Source organism: Pangasianodon hypophthalmus, chromosome 7 (assembly GCF_027358585.1).
Source record: "Pangasianodon hypophthalmus isolate fPanHyp1 chromosome 7, fPanHyp1.pri, whole genome shotgun sequence".
Classification (NCBI taxonomy): Eukaryota; Metazoa; Chordata; class Actinopteri; order Siluriformes; family Pangasiidae; genus Pangasianodon; species Pangasianodon hypophthalmus.
The window spans coordinates 17,474,413-17,493,617 of record NC_069716.1 but is presented as its reverse complement, the minus strand read 5'-3'; the positions used below and the strand labels follow the sequence as shown (position 1 = coordinate 17,493,617).

Genomic DNA, 19,205 nt, shown 5'->3' with positions numbered 1-19,205 from the left:
ACAATTTTCCGTAAAGGTCTGCCATCATTACCTATTCAATATTACCATTTTTAATGTTAATACTGAATCCTAATCTGCAGGTAACACCACATGTACAGTACATAAAACAATGGCTTTATTATTTTAGCTGAACACATTCATCCAGGTATTTTATAGGCAAATCATTAGGAAGTGATCGTCCATGAAACCATAAGTCGTGTAGCTTAGTAAATAGCCTCGATAACAAAGAACCAGAAGTTAAACTCATGCCACAGCTTATGGCTTACGCTGTATCGCATAGTCTGTTGGTCAGTGATATGTTGAAGCACTACTCTTTCTATGATTGTAAACAGGCACATAAAAAACACTGCAGCACATTTAGAAGGTCTTGGCATGTCTGATTTTCATATCAGTATAGTGTAAAAATACAAGATTACCCAGATGTAATAGGTCAGTGAAAGACTGAACAATAAAGCAGAAAAATGTGTACAGTGCCCTATAGAATTATTGCCAATCTTCATGAAAATTAGCAATTTATACATATATGTAGATAGATAGATAGATAAAAAAGAAAAACAACATGCAATAAGTAGTAGTGCAATTTTTTTTTTTACACAAAACACTGGTTTAAAATGAATTAATATTTTATGCCTGCCCTGGTCAGAATAAAAGGATTAAGTCTCTTCCTGCTGTATTGTCTGACAAGGTTGGAGAGATTGTAGAGGGATCTTTGTCCACTCCTCCATGCAGAAGAAGCTCCTTTATATTCTTAGGTTTGTGCACGTAAGGTGTCCTCTTCAATTCAGACTACAGTTTTCAGTTGGGTTCAAAGATGGTGGTCAAAGAGAAGGTCTGTGCAAAACATTGATGGTGTGTTTCTTTACGTATATCTGTCTTCATTTGGAGGTTTGTATATATATCTTGCTGAAAGCTCTTTAGCCAAGTCTGAAGCTCCTGGCAGAGGCAACCAGATTTTGAGTTGAAATATCCTGGTACTATCATGATTCCATCAATCTTTACAAGAGCTCTGGACCTCCAGCTGCAAAACAGCTCCAATGCATCACCTTCATCTGACCACAGCACATGATGGCAACTGTATTCCTAATGAGGATTGGTGAAGTTCAGGTGCTGCATTTTATTCAGGCAAATGCTACTGCTACTTTATTGGAGTGATTCCAAATAGCTTGTTGTTGTGAAAGTGGCACTTAACAGTTGACTCTGATACTTGACAACCGCAAAAAAAAAAAAAAAAAAAAATGTGCAATTCTAAAACTGAATTTGCACTCTGCAATCTTTTTTCTTCCTTCACCTTCCTCCTCATTGTGTAGAGGGACTGTGCTTATGAGTCTAATTTCTCGGAAACTTTCCGACTGTTTCAGAAACTTTTTGTTATTACCTCAATTGTGCTTAATTGTATTTTTAAACTACTTATGTATTTTATATCTATTATCTGATTTATGCAACAATCATCTGTCTCTGTGTTGAAAATAGTTTGTTTGTTCCATGGTAAAGGATGACAAAGTAATTTTATATGTGTGCAACCTCATATTTAGACCCCAGGGAAACAGGGCATGGTTAAAGAGAAAACAGCTTTCCTGGGGACTGCCAGAAAATGCAAAATAACTTTTTAAAGAACGACAATATTGTTTGCATATACTGTATGTAAAATATTCACTGGGGTGTCAATAATTTTTTGCCATATTTATTTTTGAGAGAAAATACTATTTTAAACTAATGAGCATGATTTTTTGTTAGAACAAAGATTAAAAAAAAAAAAAGTGTCTCATTATGTCTGAGAAAGGTGCCAATAATTCTGCAGGGCACTGTATGTGCACAACATGATATTTAGACACAAAACAGATTCTCTGCTCTTCAAAGTGTGGCACATCACATGTTTTTCATGCATGATGGATTATCATTACAGTAGGCACGCTGATCATTTGAATAAATTTGGTGCCTTTGTCCAAAACCACAAAAAGGTTTTTTTTTGCAAATTATGTGGTAATTGTATAAACAGTTTTCAAAATGGTGTCCACATATACCGCATATGGTTTTGTATATACAATCTTATAAATGCTCATATCTCAACCCACTAAACCTCATTTTTGGTTCTTTTTCTAAAGGAAACAACAAATTTTTTTATCGTTTACCGTAATTGCAAATCACAACAGACCTATATTTTCTAAATGTATTCTTAATGCATTGCACTGTTAATTACACTGTCAAAAGGGGCAAGCAGCTTTAAAGGTATTCACATATTGACTAGTCTGAAGTGCAAAAGCGCTAACATTTTCTCTTTCTGTGCTTATGAGGGCAAAAGCATTTCACTGGTTTCATGTGTACTTCATTTCCTTTAGTGGATTTAAAACCTGTTCATTTGGTCCTGCACACAAATGGAGTGTGTTGATGTTCCAATATGTGAAAAGTTAATGCATTACACACAATATTTCAAGACTGCAATATATCTTCTCTACTGAAGAGTTTGAGAATTATGAGTGAGATATAGGGTCAATGAAACATGGTTATCATCATAATGTGTACATCAATAAAAATACAAATGTCTGCCTAAACATGCAAACAACTGAAGCATTGAAAAAGAGTACCATTTGATGGGACTTTGCTACATATTTTCAGCAATTCATGACACCAATTAGGCATTAGACTTCCTCAGGTTTTTCAAAAAGTTTTCTTCATAACTTTCAGGAACATACATATGCACCACACGGCATGCACAAAACCACAAAGTTTCATCCCAAATTCATATTAAAGTTAGCCTCAAACAAATTCACAAGGTATAAACAAGGCATTAGCTGTAAATAATCACTTGATTATTTGATGTCACTCAGAGTGCACCTTTTCCTGTGTATATTTAGGCACAGAATACACACAAAATCTCCATACATTGTACAAAGGACTGTAACAATCCTAATGAATATAGACACTCCGGTAACACTGCACAGTCAGCTTTTAATATGAAGCACCCAGGCCAAGCAATTACATGGAAACCCACTGGATAGTGGCTGTTTCCTGCAGCAGAAGCCTCCCTGCAGCACAAGGAAGTTTCTTCATTGTTCCACAGAGAACACACAGGGATCTGATAGAGAAAGTGAGAAAGGCCACAAATGTACAGTGGGTTCCAAAAGTCTGAGACCACACTGAAAATCTGGAATTTTTTTTCTTTAAAATTGGAAATAAACAGAAGGTTTTAGAATTTGGAAATATTTTAAAACAAAAACGTAAATGTTCAATATCTTGAACATTAAATATTCACGATTCTGCACTATTTCTAGGTCCGTATTTAAATGTAAGCAAATTAGTGATATTGACCATGCTTTGTACAAAAGGTCAGATTTTCCTCCTGCCTAATCTCCTGTACTGAAGCATGTGCTCAGATGACACTCTGATGGATTTGATCTAAAATGGAGTGCGAGTGCCAGCTGGAGTGCACACTGTCATTAAAGCAAAAAGGGAACATACCCAAATACTAACTCTGAAATTCATGAATTCATAAATATTTCAAAGATTCTACTTTTCACCAAGTTGTTGCCCATAATATAATTTGTAATGAAAATTGGTGTACGAAACGCATGCAATATAGAAGCATTTTCACTAGTGCTCTCAGACTTTTGAACCCCACTGTATATTACAAATGTTTAAACATTTTGTAGATGACAAAGTTCTGCTTCTTTGGCATTACCTTTCTTGTATATGCAGAGATAATAAAAAGAAATTTTATTTACTTATTTTGTGACAAATGTCATATCATATTTCATACAGTACAAAAAAAAAAGCATGAAAAGACAAACCTTGTTTCCTTAAACAAGTCAGCACTGTGACCCAACTATGTTTCTTTCTCTATACTCATGGCCGGGTTGCTTGCTCCTGTTCAGAATGACAAGATAAACACTGAGAAAATAAAGAAGCATAATGTTTCAAAACACCATCTACCCTACAGTCTGCTATGTGTTGTGTGATCAGTCATAAGATCAGGTGATCAGCCTAAAAAACCACAAACAGTTTCCTTAATAACATCACATGTACAACATGTACTCAAAGCACCAAATCATATGACAATGCTGACAACAAAACATACTTTGTTTCAATAAAAACCACCCTCATGTATCCTTAAGTACAGCCTGTGGCTTGACCTAGATTAGCATTTATAGAATTATTATTTGTGTCCGCTAAGTTTTATTATATGCTTCACACTCAAATCTTTATTATTAAATATCTAATCTCATGATCTGATACAGCAATATAAGCCTACAAATATAAGCATTCCAGGAATTCTGTCAAATGAGACCAAAATGAAACTTGTTTTGGGGCATTGGGGTGGATTATATTGATGGCACCACAAATTCCACTAAGTACTAAGATATTTCAACCCTAAACCTGATTGTCTGTCCAAGGTCTTTAGACTTGGCTGTAGATGGACCTTTCAACAAGACGATCAACACATACAGTTCCCCCCAAAGTACAAGAATGGAAAGGCCAATTCTTTTGTTTTTGCTATACACAGAAGACATTTGGGTTTGAGATCAAAAGATGAATATGAGAACAATAGATCAGAATTTCAGCATTCATTTCCTGATATTTACATCTAGATGTGTGAAACAACTTAGAACATTGCACCTTTGATGTCAGACCACCCAATTTTTAGGTCAGCACAGGAAAGTATAGAAACAGATTAAAAGTATATTAAAGTAAATAACACTTAATATTTGATTGCATATCCCTTGCTTGCAATAACTGCATCAAGTCATGACCCACTGACATCACCAAACTGTGCATTCTTCTTTTGGGAGGCTTTTCCAGGCTTGTAGCACAGCTTCTCTCAGTTGTTGTTGGTTTTGGGGGGTTTCTCCCTTCAGTCTCCTCTTCAGGAGCTGAAATGCATGCTAATTTGGTTTAAGGTCTGGTGATTGACTTGGCCAGTCTAAATCCTTCCAGTTTTTTCCCCCTGATGAAGTCCTTTGTTGTGTTGGCAGTGTGTTTTGGGTCATTGTCTTGCTGCATGATGAAATTCCTCCCAAATTATATTGGACATATTTCTCTGTAAATTGGCAGACAGAATGTTTCTGTAGACTTCTGAATTCATTCTGCTGCCACCGTCATCATCATCATTATCATCATCATCATCATCAATAAAGATTAGTGAACCCGTTCCAGAAGCATCCATGCAAGCCCAAGTCATGACACTACCTCCACCGTGCTTGATCGATGAGCTTCTATGTTTTGGATCATGAGCAGATCCTTTCTTTCTCCACACTTTGGCCTTTCCATCACTTTGGTAGAGGTTAATCTTGGTTTCAGTTGTTTTTGGGGTTTTCTTTAGAGCTTTCACAATGTTTCACAATGTCGTCAACTGCTGTCGTTTTCCTGTTCGATGTCTGGTTGTTTGTACACCAATTGCTTCTTTTTTTCCCCAGGACATTCCAAATTTTTGTACTGGCTATGCCAAATGCTTGTGCAATGGCTCTGATCGATTTTCCCTCTTTTCTCAGCTTCAAAATGGCTTGCTTTTCTCCTATAGACAGCTCTCTGGTCTTCATGTTGGTTTATCCTTTTTAACAGCAGATGCAGTCTTCACAGGTGAAACCCAGGGCTCAAACCAAGAATAGACATTCAGAGTTATTAAAGTTCAATCTAACAGGGCACACCTGGGCAACAAGAAACTCCTGTCAGTCATATGTTCCTATATTTTGATCACTTGAAAAATGGGTGGGGTCAAAGTCGTTTAGCACATCTAGATGTAAATATCAGGAAATGAGAGCTGAAATTCTGATCTATCATCTCGTATTTATCTTTTGATCTCAAACCCAAATGTCTTCAGTGTATAGCAAAACCAAAACAATTGGGCTTGCTGTTCCAATACTTTCAGAGGGGACTGTAGATTGCTGCAGAAACAAAATCAATGTTTTAGAAAATCCCAGATAAAATACATGGTCTATAAAATCCCTCTACAAGTGTCATCAACCTTGTTAGACATAAAGGCTTAACCACATATTAATTGTAAGGGTGCCAACAATTTTGAAACCAAGATTTTGCAGAGAACAAAATCACTAAGTCTGTGTCATTTACTTTGTTGTACACTAATTTTTGCTGATGATGGCAATAATCATGGAGTTTGGAACTATTATTTAACTGCACATCTACTGCAAGCTTTATTGGCTTGTATTATTCATACTTTGGCTGCTTGTAGTACCTCTGAATACCAGCACCACTTGGTATTGGTACCCAAATTCAGCTCTGCCTTTCTTTATATTACATATTATATATATATATATATATATATATATATATATATATATATATATATATATATATATATATATATATATACTCTAAGCAACTCTATAAGCCCTGTCAAACTGATTTATATATAAACCCACCTTCTCTGTCTTGTTCCTCTCTCTCATCACTCTCAGTCCAAGTCTGTCCATTGCTCAGCAGTCGGCTTTGAGATTCTCTCAGAGGTTTAGCAGGAAAATGATGGATTTCTCCATCACTAGCAATCAACAAAAATGAGACAAAAATATGATTTTTGTCATATTTGTGTCAGTGTCATAAAAAATAGTGTAAACAAGTGTGTATGTCTGAGTGTGGATTGTGTACTTTATACACTGCTGTATTTAAATATCAATATTGTAATAGAATCAGAAATATCTGGCCTGCACTGTTAGAGACCAGATGTTCTACTTGAAGATCTTGTTTTGTGAAGCCCATGTCTTGTTTTTTTTAATTTTTTTGAGATTAAAATGAAAGGCAAAAGTCACAGTCAACAATCCACTGATCTTGATCATTGATACATAGAAATGGACCTTTTGGCAGCATGTCCAGATGGTGAGGCAGGCTGTTCTGGGTCGGGGTTCACGAGACATGTGGGGAAGGAACATCCATCGCCTTGGCTAAAATCACCACAAAGAAACCCAATATCTTTTAGAATCTTCCTGAGCCAAGTTATATGTGCAACGATGATGTGCAAGCTGAGATACCTGGAAAAAACAGGCAAAAGCCAATATTTCTTTTCATCCCCGAAGACTTGGCGGAAGTTCTTGCTTACTCCGAGACTGAAGCCATTTTTGTCGGCTCCATGAAGGAAGGCAGGTGCACGGAAGACCTCTGAGGATGGAAGTTATTTTGGGGGAAAAAATTACCTTAAATATGAAAAATAAATGCAAATGAACAACTTCAACATTTATCATTATCATTACAACACTTGATGTCCTACATCACTGCCTCTATGTCTACATGTAAGGCAACATCTGTAAGAGTGCAGTCAACAGCAGACGTCCATAACTGTCTCCATTTTTGTCCCTTTACTTCACCCCTTAATCTATACTTTGTAACAGCAGCTGTATCCTAATACTGATATTTAGCATGCCCTTACTGACCTCCCCTCGCCACTGGGGGAATTCTTGTCACCATCATAAGGGCCATTTAAATACTTTATTAACTCAAGTTTGTTAGATGAACACTTACAGGCCTGAGGGATCGAGTCAACCTAAGAGCTCAAGTCTGCGATTCACACCTCTGAGTTCAGAAGGGAAATCAATGGGGGCATGCTTATAAACTCTACTGGTGCTCGAAGAGCATCTTAAAGACCCACTCTAAGCAACTCTCTAAGCCCTGTTGAACTGATTTAGAGTCTTATTACATTTTCATGCTTGCACTTTTTTCCAAACCTCAGTCCGATTGCATGGTGTTATGTTTGTTCATGTATCAAAAGCTTTTTTTAAAAAATGTTTTTTTGAAAAACGATTGCTGGTACAACTAAAACCTGTGGTCTGGAACCTCAAGTGTGTTTCACACAAAGTGTCACTTCCTAATTCACAGTGGCAGGAAATGATATGTTGTGGTCTGAAGATAAAATATAAGGTCTTCTAGATAAACTGAGTGAAGAAATTAAAAACACAAACACTCAAAAACTGAATTATTTCTTTATAAGTAAGTAGCTTTAACTGAAAGACTTCATCTAAACCACTAAACAGCATTGATGCAAACAAAAATGAGAATTTATGTTAACTTTCATTTACAGACAGAAAATTAATAAAATTGCACAATTGAGACATGATTCAGAATGAATTTGTCATAATGTAAACAATCCTGCATTGATGTTACTCCAAATAAACCATCCAAGAATCGATTTTAGGTACACACTCAAGCAAACATTTTTATGTGTTCTAAAATTATGAAAATATTCTTAAAATATATATTATTAAAGCCCCAGTTAAGATGTATTAGAGCTGAAGTGCTTCTAAATTGATTGTTATAATGCATTTAGTCTTTGCATATGAGTGAAAGCTCTATCACCACCTGGGTAAATAATGATCATGAAAACTGTTGGTTAGCAATCACACATGAGTAACCTGATAAACATCACACCTAAGCAGACTTCAACAGATAGTAAAGCAATAAATTCTCAAAACCTCTCGAGATCATCAACAGCTATTTGATTAAAAAATTAGAATAATTTGATGTTTAAGGTCAAGTCACTTACCCAGGGTAGATCTATTTTTGCAAATCAGCCAGCAGTGATAAGCAAACAGTGAAGCCAGACTGACTGAGAACATGGAGGCGGCAAAGAACAGGAACATAATATGGAACTTGGCTTGAGTGTCTGGCAGGCCATTCTGAGAACAGACATGAAGCCATGAAAAGGAATCCCAATTACAGCATATACCACAACTTATGGATTAAGGAAAATTGAATGGAATGGAAACTTATGGAAACTGTAAGCAGCAAAACTATAACCCACCAGAGCATGTTTTCTATTTCAACAGCTAACACAGCTCTATAATGACTAACAATCACTGTACTAGTAACTCTACAATTCTCTAAACGCTCTGCAGCTAAGGCTACTACAGGAGTCTATCAGAAGCTTATTCATTAATCAGTGCACATCAGTCACTGACTGTTTGACCCAGTAATTCCTACCCAGTATTGTTTAAGTCGCTCGTGTGTTTTACCATCCACCTTGCAGGAAAATACAAATGTATTAAGATGAAAACAAGCATCATCAACATTGAGACAATGCTAGGTGTTCTGTGCACCACTTTCCTAAAGTATTGTAAATTAAGAGTGAATAGTAAAAGACCTTCTCTGAAAGCATTCTGAGTGAAAAGAGTGGGTTATTCTAACACCATCATGCTTTAAGAGATTTTTTAAAATCTCTTTTGAACTCAAATCTAATCATGTTGTCTAAGCTACCCATTCAACTGAAGGACATCTTGTAGAAGAAATCAGTTATACTTACAGTCCAAAACTGAATAAAGTACTGCAGGTCTGTCGCAGTGATAAACAGGCAGTACAGCAAAGAGTATGCAAGAAAAAGTGTAAAAAACTTGTAGTTCGAAAAGCCCACGCAGTTGTTCACCCTGTCAGAAGACATCATTTAAACACAAACAAATGTGACTGTAAAAAACTTGCGTCTTGTGTTGCAGCATATCAGGTTATTCATAATGTTTAGGTATAAATATAGCAAAAATCATTTTGATTTGAAATTTATATTTTAATGAACAATCTTTTGATATTTAAGGTTAAGTCAAGCTTATCTGATTTGCATATCATTCTTAGTTGGCCAAAGTTTATTCCTTTTTTATACAACAGTTAGTCCCGGTCCACTAATTTGATTGGTCGAGCAGTGTTCCAAAAGTGCCTATATTTCCTATAACCGCACTGAGACATCTCACTGTACGTCTCACTCCGCTCGTCTGTGTTCACCATGTAAAATTCCACTTCCTAGTTCAAAACTATTACTACACAAGTGTTAGCGACATCATCAGTGAACATGGCAAACTATATTTTTCAGGAACATAACTTTTGACTTAAAAATGAAAGCTTGTCAGATAAAGATAAAAAGGAAGAATGGACGCCAATTTTACAGGAAGCACCTTTTAACGGGAATGTACAAATCAATGTGAGCTAGCTAGCCAGCTAGCCAGCTAGCCAACGTGCTATAAAGTGAGTGTGGCTTCTTCGGGATCTATTTCCGAAATGGAGCAATAATAAGCAGAACATTTGGTGGTATCACGTCTGAAATGTCACTTACTCAATATTAATTTCTCATTTATAGAACTGTTGTATAAAAGCAATATGGCACTCACATTCACACTGCTGCTCATGTGATATTGCTTAAATATTTACACATTCATGTTACTGCATCATGCATTTTTTTTCTTCAAAATACATTTTTTGTGCTTCCTCTGTGTTTAACATCCAAAGTTACTACATACCAAGGACAGTGGTGATCCATCTTTAAGATGCACCTGTGAAACAGTATTAAGTAATGTTGTTGAAAAGATACACCAACAAGACACAGTCTCACAAAATTTCAAATATTTTTATATTAAAGAAAATCATACTTATCACAGACGGAGCAGTGATGACATCGATCAGGTTTCACCAGATTGCACCGATCGCAGTAGCGAATAGCTATGGAGATAATTTTTCTACAGAGTGAATAGCTTATTTGCTAAAGACTGAGTGGAAAAAAAAATATGTGCACTCATTGTTATTTGGCTTGCATGTGTAGAATATTTCTTGGTCACAGTTCACCTGGCAATAAGAATGTCTTGCAATGACAGCTCACCTCCAGACGTTGTGCGAGTGGATATGGGTAAATCTTTGGCTATTCTTCTCAGAATCTCTTGTTGAGATTCAGCACGATCCTCCTGCTTCAGCAGTTCTTTGTCAGTGTGTGACAGGTGGAACTGAGCATACCAGACAAAAAAAACACAATGCTCTGATTTCTATTTTTACTTGACAAGCAATAGTGTGGTCTACACTGACACACGGGGATTTTGGTGACAAATTGGATGAAATATTGTTTAATAATTCGAACACTGCACGTTATAGACATGAACACACACTTGGACATTGTATGGTTTGTGTATGGAACGGTATAGCAATTTTAGACGTATTTGAGGTATTCTGCTCTCCAAAATATAGCGTCTGTACGACACATTACTGATACCAGAGTGACATTTAAGTATGATGAAATTGCTAGTAAAAATGTTTTCCTGTTTTGTCATAACTATTATTTTTCTATTACACATAGCTACTTGAAAAATCACATCGGTGCTGGGAAAAAAAACCTTACATACCTCTTTGAGCGGGTTCATTGGTTTGGTGAAGATGGTTTGCCAGTATGACCATACAAACATGATGAAGGAGACATGATATGCCACAAGGTAAACTACTGAAAAACAAAAAACATTCATACTGACCTGTCAGATTATTAAGTATAATATGTAATTGCTAGTAAAATGACATATTTATATTGTTACTAGTATATGAGGTACCACATAAGTGAGATTTAATAAACTGGCAACTCAGTGGTTAAAACGTGATACCTCCTGATGAACGCAAGAACAAGTGGAGATACTGTATGAAGGAGTCAAATGAAAAGCTTACTTTTTTATTTTGCATCATCTATAGCAAAGAGGTATCACAAAAGTGTTTAATTTTTCAACATAATCTCCATTTTGTTCAGTGTAAGTGTTCCAGCGCTTAACGAGTCTTTGACTAACCCTCATATTTTCTCATTCTAATTTTCTTATCTTTCCCAATTAAACCTATTCTAAATATCTCATCATCATTATAAAACATCCTGCTTACCTTTCTCTCCCACGTTTTCAATTGTTTCTGTGTAAAGAATAAAAAACAAAGAAAAAGGTTAGACCCAATATGTGGTATAATTAAACATTTTTGTAAGAGCTTTGGCTGAAGGTGCCTAGCTCTAACCCAATCACCATGCATGAATAGCTTGTATTCTTGTAGTTTATCATCTGTCTGCACTCTTTTCATACCCTCTGGGTTAACTTATGAAAACAGTAATACAAAAGAAGCCATTAGTAAAATCCAGGACTAGAAAGAAACATCATAAGCACCTTATTAAAAACAACACAAGGTTCACTGTAGAAGCTTTGAATAGGGAAAATTTAAAGATCTGACCTAAATATGAAAATGAAGAGCATGATAGTATATGTAGAATATTAGAAAACAACAGCAGATGCTGTCCAGCTGCAGCAGTTGCTGATGCTGAAACCTACATAACACAGAAGTGAGCTGCTGATCACGCCTCACGTACAGTACACATTCACACAGAGGCCTTTTCTTTACTCGTGCTAACTCGACTTGTGCAAAGTCAAGGTGAGATGCATGTATTGACAAGGTAATTAGTCAAAGTGTTCAAACATTAACACTCTGGTATCATGGTACAGGATTTAGCTGCAATCATAGTGACAACAGTGGCAGTTTATAACAAAACTCACATACTGTCCCTATAAACTTCAACACAATTTTTAACTGGGTTAACACACCAATCTCACAGACCCCAAGAGCTGTTCGGTGTTGGCATTTGTTTGGGAAGTGTGAATTGGTCTTAACACAGAATATAATAATTGAATTTAATCATTTTGGTCCTGCAAATTGCACATAGCTCTTTCAAGAGATTCAAGAGTTGTCATATGTACAGTATTGGCCGACCTGTTTGATGTCTGGTTGTTAGTACACCAGTGGTTTCTATCTTTTTCAGTACATTCCAAATTGTTGTATCGTCTATGCCCAATGCTTGTGCAATGTCTCTGATCTATTTTTCCTCTTTTCTCAGCTTCAAAATGGGTTGCATTTCTCCCATAGACAGCTCTCTGGTCTTCATGTTGGTTTAAACGATCAATTGTTGCCAGGGCAACAAGAAGCACCTGTCAGTCACATGGTCCAGTATTTCTGATCACTTGAAAATCACTTAGGGTCAAATAAAAGGTGCCATGTTCTAAGTTGCTTAACACATCTAGATGTAAATATCAGTTGATTAAAGCTTAAATTCTTATCTATCATCTCATGTTCATCTTTTGATCTCAAACCCAAATGTCTTAAGTGTATAGCAAATGAAAAAAAGAATTGGCCTTGCTGTTCCAATACTTTCAGAGGGGACTGGATATTATGAATCTTATGCTGGTTCACCTTCATTTAGAGCCAAAAATATTCTTTCTTGTTGTAATGTATAGTCTATTCCAATCATATTGCAGTGTTTCTCATACATAGATGATACACTGGCACTATGCTCAGGTATACTGATGACCGCCCAAGTATAATTTGTCCCATCTAAAAATAAATAAATAAATAAATAAATAAATAAATAAAAAATAAAAAACACATTTTTTATTAATCCATTTCGAGAAATGAACAAGCCTTGTTTCTAATTTGGCTGTGGCATAAATACAGAGCAGGAGAAAAAAAAAAGCTGGATGGTGCTGGTAAAACATTGTCCTTTCCTAAAAATGCTTGAACATTAATTACACCATGAACTAGCTAATAACTGTAATTGTAAGGAAGCTGACAAACTGCTGCATTAGTAGTCAGTTCATCTGTCTGTCTGAGTAGCTCCTAATATTAGCATGCTCCCATTTTCTGCTCACTTTGGGCAACAGCAGAGCACATGAGGATATCCAGAGTGATCAGAACTGATGGGTTAAACAAAACAGTTGTCATTGTCGTTCATTAGTTCAGCATTTCACATGTCCTTTTTGACCATTTATTCATAAGGTAGTCAAGCAATGCATTTTAAATATCAGTATAATAAGTGGTGGCACTTTCAGCCGCCTCAGTTTATAACAACTGCACTCTACCAAGCATATCGCTCTCCTCTTCATGAGAGCTAAAAAAAAAACATGATTTCTTATGGTAACGAATGTTTATATTTAGACTATATCATGGTTGGGAGGCCTGTACACTGGGAATGCAGCTAAGCATTAGGAGTTAATAGGCTAGATAAAAATATTTCTACAAATATTATCAGAGAGAATATTTACTTATTTGAGAGGGGTCTTTGATTAAAGTATTCAGAATCAGTCAAGTGTCCATTAATTGTGTGGCGCACCATAGTGTTAATGAATTTTAATTCATTAAATTAAATGAATGAAAGAGTGTAGGGGAGAGCAAGGGAGACAGAGCTGAGAGTGTGGAGGTGAGACAGAGACAAAGAGAGCTGAGTGTGGGGTGAGGGAGGGGGAAAGAGAGCTGAGTTTATGGGGTGAGAGATAAAATGAAACCTGCATCACATAAACACTGTCCACTACTCTATATGCAATATCCCATAATGACACGCAGAAATTTGAATTTGAATTTGATTCACACCCTTTGTTCAGTACTTTGTGGAAGCATCTTTGGTAGCAATTACACCTTTGAGTCTGCTACTTCTTCTTAAGTCTCTATAAGCTTTGCACAACTGGATTTTGGCAGTTTCTCCTATTCTTCCTGGCAGATCTCCACAAGTTCAATCATAGTGGTTGGGGAGCATCTGTGAATTGCCATCTTCATGTCTGACCACATATATGCTATTGGGGTCAAGACTGGGCTTTGGCTAGGCCACTCAAGGACATTCTGAGACCGGTCCTGAAGCCACTACCTTATGGCGACTTGTCTCCGAAGCGTTGTCTTGGCTGAATGCTTCAGGCTGTCATGCTGAAAGGTGAACTTTCATCTCATGTGGACTGTAGAGCAGGGTTTCTTCAATGACCTCTCTGTATTTAGCTGCATTCTTCCTTGAATTCTTCCCCTCCCTCACTGCCTGATGCTGCCACCATCATGCTTCACTGTAGGGAATGTATTAGCCAGTTGATGAGCAATACTTGGTTTTTCACCAGATGTAGAACTTGGAAGAGTCCTGGTGGTTTCAAACCTCATCCATTTAACAATGATGGAGCCAACTGTGCTCCTGGGGACATTCGAAGCTTTAGAAATGGTTTTAAACCCTTGCCCAGGGCTAGGTCACAATGCAATTTGATCATGGACATCTACAGTGAGTTCCTTGGACTTCATGACTTTGTTTTTGGCCTGACATGCACTGTGAATTGTGGGACCTTACAGACACAAATGTATGCCTTTCTAAATCCTGTCCAATCAATTAAATGTGCCACAGGTGGGCTTCAGTCATGTTCTACAGAAGTCTCAAGATAATTAAAGCAAACAGGATGCACCTGAGCTCAATTTGGAGTGTGTTAGCCTAGAGTCTGGATGCTTAAATAAAAGTGATATTTCAGTCTTTGTTTCTGGAAAAAAAAAAACATATTTTTGCTTTGTCATTATGAATAATTGGCCAAAAAAGAAAAAAATTAAATCAAATTTGAACTAAATCTATAAAACAATAAATTGCCCAAAACGTGAAGGGGTCTGGACACATTCTGAACCCACTGTATGCTCTTGCAAAAAGCTTCATAGCCATTGCTGCAAACCTTTCAATTCTCATATGCCTAATTTGCCTTTCTGGTTGTTTTCTGATTCAGTGTGGTTGGAATTCTCTCCCAAAGAAGCCAAATATTGGGTTATTCATAAGCTGTAAAACAATTCCACTTATATCCTGTTGTGTTTTTTCCTAAAAAGATCTTGCTTTTTTCTAGGGAACACTAATATTTTTCATTTAAACTACCCATATCCGTTGCACTAACATATATCATCCAGCAGCTTACATGAATCTAATAGCTGCAAAATATACTAGTTGAAAAACAAACTGTGTAACAAACTGGACCACATCCAGAAAATGAAGAATTTGATTACTGTAGGAGCAAAAAAGTGTATGACCAAAGGAAAAAAAACAAAAAAAACAGGTCAAGCAGGAGATTAGTTCTCTGGCAATGGGATTAGCTCTGAGACATTTAATCAGCTGATCACACACTCATAAAAAGTTCTGTTGTATCTGGTGTAGGCCACATGCTGCCTCATGCATGAGTCAGCCTCTACCTTCTGCTTGATAGTAACACTCACAGAGGACAGTTCAACACCAAAAAAAAAAAAAAAAAAGCTTATTTATTTGTAGTAAATTATGTTGGAACCTCCTGGCTGGTGGACATTAGAGTGAGTAAGAGTCATTAACCTAATCTTACATTCAACTGGTAAAACATCCCAAAGCACCCTTCAAGATGATGTACTAGCTCTAATGTAATACACCTCTGTAGGCTGGTAATTTTATTACATCTTTGCTTATTTTATTTATCTTGTCCTGGGGCCACAGGGAGTTTGAGTGCCAACAAAAAAGAGACTGTCAGTGTAGACTGTCTGTCTGCAGTTCAGCATAAATGCTGGTCTCAATCAGCACAGAAGGAGCAGGAGCAGGAGCATGAGCAGCAGTTGGGGCTATGCTCTCGGCCTCTATACCTCCCTTAAACTAACCTCTGGCTTCACCACGTTTTAGCCATGGACATTTCTCTCGCTTTTCAAACTGAACCGAAAGCCTTGGAGCTTGAATCCAGTTGTTCTGAATCTCTATCTCTTCAGAAACCAAAGCAGAGTGGAATCAACACAGTCCTCAATTACCTGACTGTCCATGGTGATGAACTTGTGACATCTCTAACACAATAACAAATGGAGTGGCCACTAAGCTGACACTGTGCAACTTAGCAATCAGTTATGTTTTATTAAAAACACACACACACACACAACTGTGTTATAATACTAACTACAGATTGGATCAGGAAATTAAATCCTGATTAAAATAAATCCATCCTCTATTTCTCTCAAACATTGTTAAGCATCAACTTGTCTCCCTTGTAGAAGTGTGACTGCTGTAGTGCTTTAGCTCCCTGACACCTTCATAATCACATCCGAGCTCTTGGCTGTTTTCCCAATGAATATATTAACATCTCAATGTCCTAACCACTAACCTTCAAGTAAATGCACTTGCAACAACATGGTTAGGTTTCTCATTAATCAAAGCAGTGACAGGTTTAGATGAAACATGCAAAGCACAAGACACGCGCCTCCTAACACGGCTCAGGTTCACCGAGATCTCAGGCGATCCGCCCTTACCTACGCAGAGCTGGACCACATACGCGTAGTAGGACCACGCCACGAGCGCGCACACGAACAGCACGGGGATCCAGTGCACTACTCGCTGACACTTCCGCTTGGCGCTGCGCGAGCCCGACGGCGCCATGTTTCAGCTCCGCTCTCTGACCCAAACATGCCAAAACAAAAACGCCGAGCTCTTTCGATCCGTCAGGACAGTGGATGCTCGTAAACAGCGGACATGCGCCCGCTTCCTCCAGCCCCGCGCACAGTCATTTCGTCCTGTGTGTGTGTGTGTGCGCGCGCGCGCGCGCGGTGTGTCTGAGTGTGTGAGTGTGCGTGCGCGCACGGCGAGCCATAACGGCCCCGCCTCCTTCTCGCCAAGTTACCATGACGCCCATGAGGCGCAGACCAGTCTACGGCCAAAATCGCGCGCTACTGTACTAAACACTTCTGTACTAAACACTACTGTACTAAACACTACTGTACTAAAGAGTGCGCGGAGTATTTTACATACTGTTTACTAGTGTGGTGTGCAGGTTTGGACCTGGCCTCGTTGTGCGCACAAATTAAAAACACTTTTTTTTTTCTTCCCCAGGAAACTAAGGGTCTAATAGAGACACGAAGATTCACAAAAGTCACAAGTCCAAGACTGTAGTAATCAATTTATTTTAAAAAAAAAACACACAAATTTAACTTAGTTCTTTGTTTTCATGAATATATTGTCCCTGCTGAAAACAAAACAGTAGAAACCACAGAAAGTCTAGTGGTTTCCACTACAAATACCATTACAAACCATCAGCTAACCATTAAAACCATGACCATTACTATTATTGGTCCTTAATGGTGTCCACTAGACATAACATGCCACCAGTAGAAGGCAACAGATTACCAGTAGATACCCACAGGGTCCATTACAGGTTCCACTAAAAGCAATACAGTTCCTGTTATAACCATTAAAACCATTACAAATTCTATGAAGGTTTCTATTGTTTTTTTCAGCACAGGTCTTTTTATTATAGTCTTTGCTCTTTCTTTTTCTTCGATTCGCTTTATAGTGCTATATCAATAATTTTTTTTAGCATTTTAGAAGTGAATACTTGTTACAAATGAATGATAATGCTAATAGAAACAGTAGAAAACAGATTTACTGCTAAATCAATTTGTATTCATTCAAAAAGTTACTTCAGGGCCATGTCTTCCAGCTAGTTAATGTGTTCGGATCTTACACTTGAAATGTGTGTGTGTGTGAGTGTTTGGGGGGTGGTATACGCCTGTAGCACCACACAGACCCCCAGCATTTTAGGGAGGCATTTGTGGTGATTATCTATCTCCATTAGGGCAGCGTTCCCAATCCGACTGTTTGGAGTGTTCTACACCACCAGTGAGTCAATACCTTGGGCTCCTTTCACTGAAACCAGGACACATTTCATTCCATGGTGTTTGGGGTCCAACTGCAGGCTGATGACCCACTTCTGGAATGTTTACAGTACCAGAAAACCCAGAGGGATCACTAAGCATCCTCAACAGGCTCCAATACTGCATGTGCCAGCCTGCATCTAGAGAGTCTTCAGGGATTGGTCCATCCCTGGATGGAAACTGATGTTCTGTTCTGAACAATGGGATGTACCTTGTCTATAGCACATCTGTTCAAGAGGGAACAAAAGTCTTGAGACAGAGTGACAGCTTTTAAAACTGATGTCCTAAGGTATATATTATATGGTATATAATATGTACCATCCTATGCAAGGTTTCTTTGGCAGCAAGCCCAAAGCATATTCTACAGGTCTGATTTGCACATCTGGCAGAGTAGATTGTACCAACCACACCTGATTACATGTACAAGCTAAGCTGGTAGAGAGTTGCCTGATAGCTAAGTGTCCCACCACAAGGAGTGAGGACCACCCGGAGTCAGTCAACTCCCTTGCAGAATAGCCAACATATTGCCAGTGTATGCCACACACAGTCAAATATTGTAAGTTTTCACCAGGGAAACATCAGTGCATCTGCACTCACCACACAAACAGTTCGAAAATATTGTCCTGGTCAGGGTCATGGTAGATCCGGAGCCTATCCTGGAAACACTAGACACAAGACAGGGATACACATTTCCAACACAGGGCATCACACACACCCATTTTCACACTCATTTACAGTTAGAATAGCCAATCCACCTACCGGTATGTTTTTGGAGGTTAATGGAAAACCAGGGAATCTGGAAGAAACCCAAGAGGACACATGGGGAACATGCAAAACTTCCAAACAGACAGTAACCTGAGCTCAGGATCGAATCCAGGACCCTGGAACTGTGAGATGCCAATGCTACCCACTGCTCCAACCTGCCACCTTTTCCTTTAATACAGTCTTAATTATGAGCTGTACACTAACTGCAACATGAGACCTAAATATAGGGACCTAAAAAACAAAGCAGCCTTTAATGA

At 37.8% G+C, this 19,205-nt stretch overlaps 1 protein-coding gene across 3 annotated transcripts; it reads right to left on the bottom strand.

Annotated features, from left to right (window-relative positions):
- Positions 1-93: 93 nt before the first annotated feature.
- zdhhc2 (zinc finger DHHC-type palmitoyltransferase 2) lies at positions 94-17,082 on the bottom strand. 3 transcript variants are annotated; one of them, XM_026918532.3, is made up of 13 exons: positions 16,786-17,082; positions 11,599-11,625; positions 11,085-11,179; positions 10,571-10,691; positions 10,344-10,413; positions 10,215-10,247; positions 9,236-9,356; positions 8,480-8,612; positions 6,975-7,101; positions 6,801-6,887; positions 6,372-6,487; positions 3,786-3,861; positions 94-3,073 (listed from the first exon to the last, which is right to left on the bottom strand). In XM_026918532.3, the coding sequence occupies exons 1-12, from the start codon at positions 16,910-16,912 to the stop codon at positions 3,821-3,823; spliced, it is 1,098 nt and encodes a 365-aa protein (XP_026774333.1). In that variant the 5' UTR covers positions 16,913-17,082; the 3' UTR covers positions 94-3,073; positions 3,786-3,820. The 3 variants fall into 3 exon arrangements, with proteins under 3 accessions (XP_026774333.1, XP_026774334.1, XP_026774335.1); XM_026918533.3 differs by having other exon boundaries at positions 11,085-11,176; XM_026918534.3 differs by lacking the exon at positions 16,786-17,082 and adding an exon at positions 16,641-16,737.
- Positions 17,083-19,205: the final 2,123 nt, after the last annotated feature.